Here is a 7,270-nt window from a genome sequence, read left to right on the forward strand (position 1 = left end):
GATTTCAGTGTCTCTCCTTACACAACTGCCTCCCCCCTTCTCTGCTAATCCTTGCTGATACCTAAACATGAAGTGCCCTGTGAAACTGTCAGCAGCAACAAGTTATTTCCTCATCACGTTGCTCAGCAATAGCCAATTCAAAAATCTGGTGTGTTTTGTATCTGTCCTGCCATGCTCACCGCGTGGCAAGCTGTGAACCTCAAAGTTATATGAAGTTGTCTCCAGCTCTTCAAAAGATGGAGCTGCCACAACCTGGAGGTAGGTCTGAGTGAGCAGAGTTCCCTTGTGTTTTGTGAACTCCGCATTGTTTTGGGGGCTCTTTTTACTTTTTAATTTTTACTTTTATGTTGTATTGAAGTTACCTTTTGGTTTATCCTGGTCATCTAGGCCAGACCAGTCGCAGAACACATTTCTACACTCAGGCTGTTAAACTTGACTCTTTCCTCCAAAAGAGGAGTTCCCTGTCTGATTTGGGTGAGTCAAAATGGGCAAACTCCCAAGGAAACAGGCAGACTTTTAGCTCCAGTCCTAAGGAACTCTGAGTTTGGAATAACAACAACCACCAGTTCTCAAGCCATGGGGGTTTAGGACTCGAGACTTACTACACCAGAAAGGGAGACGATGGGGAGATGCCTGACAGGCACAGGAAGTGTCACTCTTGTACTATCCCACAAGCATAAAATTTTTGCACACTGTTACGGCCTCTTGTTTTTAGTTTATAGTGAGGGATGAAGTTTTCCAGCAGTTTTTTGTATAATTTTATCTTGGCTTCTTGCTGCAAGATCTGAATGGATTTCTGCCTAGCCTGGATATGCTTTTGCCAAAAGGAAATTTGTTGCAAATTAGAGGGGGTGAGATAATGACTTTAAATCAGAAAGTAAGAGAGGACTAGGAAACCTTTCCACTAGTCTGTGGAGTGCTGAACATACAGGACAGGTTTTGTCTGCAGTGGGGGAGGGTGGCACAGTGGCCTCACCATCCCTTTTGGGCACCAGGTTCCAGGAGAGCCACAGGGGCAAGACATGTTTTTTGCTTTTCTGGGCCAAATACATTAAGCGGTATGTTGTTTGCTGTGTTTCAGTGTCTAAGCATCTCAAAGCTGCCTGTGTATAAGAGCCCTCTGACCGGGAGGGAAGGTCCCTCCCGAGCGGGTTCCCTGCTCACATGTCCTCGTTTTCCCACTCCCGAGCACTGGGTTTGGCTGCCATCCCGCAGCCCTGGAACTGGCTCAGTTTGGGCTTTCTGCGGGTCATTCATGGACCGTGCGAGGCCCCGGCGGCCGCCTGGGAGGTAGGAGCGGGGGATCGCTGGCTGCCCGGCTCGGGGCATTAGGACCCGGAGCTGCTGAGCGGAGGAGGCTGAGCCCCCCCCCCCCGCTGCCGTCCTCGCTGCCTCTGCGGCTCCTCAGCTCCTTCAATGGTGACTGGCTACCTGCCGCCCGGGCTGGCAGCCGCAGGGAGAAGGCCTCGCTAGGACCCCTTCCCGGCGGCTCCATGGCATCGCCCAGGACTATCACCATCGTCGCCCTCTCGGTGGCCCTGGGGCTCTTCTTTGTCTTTATGGGGACCATCAAACTGACCCCTCGGCTCAGCAGAGATGCCTACAATGAGATGGTGAGTAGGGCAGCACGGAGGGACATGCGTTAGGGCTCTCTCCCCTCAACCTTGCGGCAGGGGTACAGAGAGGGTGACTGCTCTGGAGCCCTGAGCGATGGGGGGGGAGAGGGGAGAAGCTTCTCTGTCTCCTTATTTGATGGACACGGAGAGAAACAAATAATACGCAGTGCCGAGGATATCGTGGCTGCCCTCGCCCGGGCTCCGTCTGAGCCTGGCCATGGAGAAACCTCTTGTGGGCAAGGACGGGGAGGGGAGGCGAGGAGGACAGGGCAGCACAGCACACCGGTGCCTGCAAAGGATGGGGACACAAGGGTCTCTGAAAAGAACATGTAGCAGGCAGGTACAGCTGGACTGGGGGTAGGAAGAGCAGATGCCTGCTTTGGCAGCCAAATGATCATCCTCAAAATTCTGTGCTTTAAAGCAAGGATAATGACACTGACTGTCCCCACCTCACCAGACTTGTGCAGGATTAATGACTGTGAAATGCTTTGATATTCTTAGCTGGCAGAAGAAGATACTATAGTGTCACCTTATTATTCTCTTCAGCCTGGGAAATGAACCTCTCCTCCTCTTGCCTAATGGGAAAGGGGTGTCAGGAAGAAGTCACTGTGTGCATTTCTCAGCTGGTGAGCCAGTTTGTACTCCTCTCTGCCCAGGGCCAACCCTGCTGCAGAGCTTTGCTGCCTGCGACCTGCAGGCAGACAAGGGACTGGCTGCTATGTTTTGCTTCCTTGTCTATGTTTGTTTATTCTCCTGCCACCTGCTCCCTGCCCCGCCCCCCCCCCCCCCTTATATTTATTGCAGTGGCTGAAAAGCATTGATATAATTTTTGTGCCCCTAAAAAATAGTGCTGGAAGTTTCCAGCACATTCTGTTCTCTCCCTTTGCTCCACCTGCCCAGCTGCTTTTCCTTAGCTCTCAAATAACATCTGAATCGCAGTGCCTCGTCTGCAGCCCAGCACGGGGATCTCGCAGAGAAGAATCACCAAGAAGTAACTTGGGAGCAAGAAACTGAGATAAAATGCCCAGAAAACAAAGCTCTTAAGCTTCTGCTACATAAGGGACAGAAAAAAAGCACTGAAACTTTAGAAGCATTGCAGAAGCCTTGCTTTGTAAAATATTTCACTTCTCTGTCCCTTTCTGCTTTGCCAAGTCAGGCCTACAGGTAGGAATGATCTCCATTTTTACAAAGAGACAGCAGAGGTACTCGGATATTATACAGCACCATCATTCTTAATAGCCCATATTATAACATGTTCAGGGCTCATTACACTTGCATGCTTTTGCTGTGCTGCATGCCAGGGTGGTCTGTCATGTAATGGAGACAGTGAAAACCTGATCTTGCCAATCAGTAAGCATGGCTTCATGCCCCAAGCAAATGGAGAACCTCTGTTAGCTACCTACAGCACAAAACCTGCAGTTTTTCATTCTGCAAAAAACAGACACACTAGTTGGTCTATTAAAATACTTAAAATACCAGAGTACTCTAGGACATGCTGATAGAACATTTCTTTAAAAAGCTGTATTTTTCACAAGTGTTTAAAAACCTCCCCTCAGAGCATTTTATTCACTGAAGGCTTAAAATGCATCTTTACAATGCATACACTTAAGAGTAAATGTGTCATGAAATCTTCAATTATTTAGTAGCAAAAATGACAGCGCTGTATATTTTTTAACCACATGTGAAGTGTCAGCTCTTCTTAGAAGGAAGCAGCAAAATTTACAGGGAAGTGGGGAAGTTCTGTGTGCCTGTAGTGCAGGTTTCCAAAATCACATGGAAGTAAATCTACAGTCTGATCAGTGCCTGCGGGAGCTGAACAACTCTGTGCCCGAGATTCAGCTTCCATTTCCCTCTCCCTGATTAGAAAGCAGAGAACACAGTGGCAAGAATGTCTGCAGGGATACTATACTCGAGTGTAAGTGGAAATAATTTCAGTGCCTCCGATAACTAGGAGCTTTATTAAAATATAAAGGAATTCCTTGATTGAAAAAGAAAAAAAACCCAAACAAAACCAATAAGCCCATGAGTAGCTAATGTTCAAATGCAAGAACCTGACCATGTGTAAGGACAGAGGTGGTTTCTTCCCTGAAACAATGAGGCGGCAGTATAAGGAGACTGAGTCTTGCAACTTAACACTGCTTCTAAAATCCTGAATAAACCAGGGAGCAAAGGATATCAAATGTCAGCTTGCTTTCATCTGAGGAAAGAAAGTATCATAAAGGTATGTAAGCACAGGACAGGGTTGGTGAATCTCAGCTTTCATGTAGAGTCTCATGCTGAGATTGTACTGCCCATAAACACTGGGATATTGTTAAGTTGCTTTGAGGTAGAAAGAGACTTGGGTTTTTACTTGCTGTGCTTTGGCTTTGCAGGGACTAGGTGTGTTATTTAATTATAAAGGACGAGCTACTCTTAGAGGGAGGTACTTTTTTTTAACAACATAGTTCTGCGTTGCTTATTCTAGCAATTGTAACTTCAGATTTCAGAAGGTGCACCTGGCCTGGTCCTAGCTCCAAAGATGGGTGCTGGCTTGCACAACTGTTTGCCAGTGAGGAGACAACAGCTTATAAAGGGGGAATTGCAGGTTGATGGTGTTAATATCCCCCCAACAGAAGCTTTAGGGGTACAGGTTGGATATTGCGTCAGAGGGGTCTGCGATGATTGAAGTGACCTTTAGGTCATATTGCACATCAGCCTATTTCAATGGAAGTCACCTTTGCCTTTACTTTCTCACGTTATGGTGTTCTACACTATTACTGCTTGATTTCAGAAACGAGCATACAAAAGCTACGTGCGGGCCCTCCCCATGCTAAAGAAGATAGGAGTCAGCTCCATCCTTCTCCGCAAGAGCATTGGTGCCCTAGAAGTGGCGTGTGGCATTGTCATGACACTGGTGCCTGGTCGCCCCAAAGATGTGGCCAACTTTCTCCTCCTCCTCCTTGTGCTGGCTGTGCTCTTTTTCCACCAGCTAGTGGGGGATCCACTCAAGCGTTACGCCCATGCCCTAGTCTTTGGGATCCTGCTTACCTGTCGTCTGCTGATTGCCCGCCAGCCCGAGGAGCAACTGCCAGAAAAGAGGATCCTGTCAGTGAACGGGGATGAGCAGCCACTCATCCATGAAGCAGCTCCTGAGAAAGGCAAAATGAAGGTATCCTAGTTGAGTGCATGTGAGAAATACGGACCCTCGAGGCAGCTCTCTCCAAAATCACCCAGAAAATTTGTTTTTTATTTACCTATTTATATTTTTTGTCTGTCTAAATAAAGTTGCACTTGAGGTCTGAGAGGCACATGGTATGTCTACACTGTAGTCTTGCTTTTGCTGCTGCCCTGTAATGTAGAAAAATACAAGCTAGCTTTCACCAGGACAGCTTGGAGGCAGCTAGCAGCCTGGCTGGAGTAGTGCTGGCCTCAGCAGGAGCTGCAAAACCAGCCGGAGAGCACAGGCAAAGCCTTGGGCAGGTGGTCATGCTAACTCAGCAGTGGGGAGATTAGTCCCCGAGCATCAGCCCCGAGCCCCACGGCAGCTGGGACCCAGCCTGGATGCACTTCTGCTACGTGGCACTTGTAGCAACAGTGGCTGGGTAGAACATAACCAGTGTCCCTGTGCTCGCTTGTGCAGCCCCATCCACAAATCTACGTCTCCTTTTCCATTGTCAAGGGGGGGAAGGACCCTACCGAGCATAAAAGTGCTGTTTGCTGTGTTTGAGAGAGGGATCCCTTAGCCTCCTTTGCTGCCTCTGTGCCCAGCCCTTTCTTTGGACTGCTTATCCAGGGAAAACATGGGATGTGCTATTTGCATCTTCCTTGATTTCCACACTTTGCAGAGGCTCTGAAACTGGGACAATAGCCTGATAACAGTAATTTTTGCCGGCTTCACATGAGGGAATGGCATCTCCTTACCCTTCTTGTCAGAGAGTAAGGATCCCTGGTGAGGGGATGGGGAGCAGAACTGCCCAAAGAACTCCAAAATATCTGTCTGCTGTTGGCAAGTAGCATCATGCTCCCTATTTACTTGCAAGAAAAAAAATCCCTTTTTCCACGACTACCACAACTTTATAGAATTGTCGGTTATTGCTGATAGATGAGGGTCTGAACGTTTCCAGGTACCTCATTGTTCATCCCACATACAGCTTCGGTGAGCTGGGGGATGTCCTGTCACCAGAGCCTGAATCCCTGTGTGTTGTGTCTGAAATCTTAGAGTGTCATAAGAAGCATGTTACCTCTGGGTTTGTTTGTTTTTTGATGTCTGTCTGTTTTCAGTTTTTCCTTATTTTCTTAATTATTCATGAAAATAAACTTTTTGAAATTTGGAGAAAAATGTCTTGACAGAAACAAATTTCTTTTTTGAGAGACACATCTGGAAATATTTCTCCTGTGCTCAAACACTGCACAGAATGGGCAGAATCATGTCAGGGGAATTTCAGAGAAAGACAAGATGATGTAGGGTGGAAGCCATCTAAACACTACGGGACTGGATATTAATAACCACAGGCATTTAAAGAGATGTTTGAACATTTTCATGAAACAGTCTCAGATAAATTTCTGCTTAGTACAATGTGGCAGCAAGAAAAGATATTAAAGCTTCAGGAAAATGTCAGCATCTCTATAAAAATTGATGATGGATGTTCATATGCAGCATATCCGGTTTTCTTAAGTTTGCTACTGAAACAGATGTAGTCCCAAATATATGTATGCTGAAAAATCCTCCTCTTAGAGCCTCAAAGAGTGACTTAATTATCTCTTATCAGTTGTGCATCCTGAACAAAGGCCACTTTTGTTAGACAATCTCTCGTCTTTACAGACTACCTCAAGGCCATCCCAAATGTATATAGAATCTGCTTTACTTCCATCTGCCGTGCCCTGACTGGAGTTTAATTAATCACTTTTAAATTCAAAACCAAAATACCACCAACTCAAAACCACATCGTGATGGGTATTCCTACACAAAGTACTCGTAACTGAATTGCTGCAGCCTTTGGGCCAGCTGCCCCTCACACGTGCATCTAACTCGGTAAGCTTTTGGAAACGTGTATTTATCTTTTGTAATGTTCTTCACCAAAACCTGTATAGATGCCGTAATAATAAAATATTCCACATAGCAAAGCTTATCCCTGCAAAAACTTCAGACTGTAAGTGAATTCTGAGGAATGTCCCCATCCCTTCACATTTGCAATAGTATGAGTTACTGAGCCACAGCAGGTGCTACATGTGCTTTATTACCGAGGAAGATAAGACTCTTCTGGAGTCCAGCAACAAGAATTCTGTGTTTATCTATATTGGGCTGACCTCCATCATTGCCCCCCAGCATTAGCAAACTATTTTTGGACTCCCAATCACCTTCGCTTGCTAGCGAAGATAAGGCGCCAAGAACTGATTTAGTCCTTTTGTAAGACGACGATGCTCATTTAGGTGTGTGTCCCCCCCTGCTTCCGCGTTATTTTTTTCTCTCCAAGACCATGATTTAATTCCCGTCAGCCTCATCCACTCGCAGCCACCTTCTAGCGCCCGCGTTTCCCCGCCGCACCTGGCTGCGGGCAGGGGTTTGCCAGAGGCGGCGGGCAGAGCTGCGGCCTACCCTGAGGGCTCACCGACACCGCCCGCGGCACCGCAGGGCCTGCCCGGGCCCCTCCGCCTGCCTGTTAAAAGCGGGATGA

The 7,270-nt window shown here is 47.2% G+C and overlaps 1 protein-coding gene across 1 annotated transcript; it reads left to right on the forward strand.

Annotated features, from left to right (window-relative positions):
• The first annotated feature begins 1,106 nt into the window (after nucleotides 1-1,106).
• On the forward strand, nucleotides 1,107-5,934 carry TMEM35A (transmembrane protein 35A). The gene is made up of 2 exons (XM_074835078.1): nucleotides 1,107-1,613; nucleotides 4,387-5,934. Exons 1-2 carry the CDS (start codon nucleotides 1,494-1,496, stop codon nucleotides 4,771-4,773), a joined length of 507 nt encoding a protein of 168 aa, XP_074691179.1. The 5' UTR covers nucleotides 1,107-1,493; the 3' UTR covers nucleotides 4,774-5,934.
• The last annotated feature ends 1,336 nt before the right edge of the window (nucleotides 5,935-7,270 follow it).

The sequence above is a fragment of the Strix aluco genome, chromosome 10 (genome assembly GCF_031877795.1).
Source record: "Strix aluco isolate bStrAlu1 chromosome 10, bStrAlu1.hap1, whole genome shotgun sequence".
Lineage (NCBI taxonomy): Eukaryota > Metazoa > Chordata > Aves > Strigiformes > Strigidae > Strix > Strix aluco.

Coding starts and splice junctions, on each gene's coding strand:
- TMEM35A (XM_074835078.1), top strand. CDS start 1,494: ATGGCATCGCCCAGGACTATCACCATCGTCGCCCTCTCGGTGGCCCTG. Junction 1,614..4,386: donor GAGATGCCTACAATGAGATG/GTGAGTAGGGCA, acceptor GCTTGATTTCAG/AAACGAGCATACAAAAGCTA.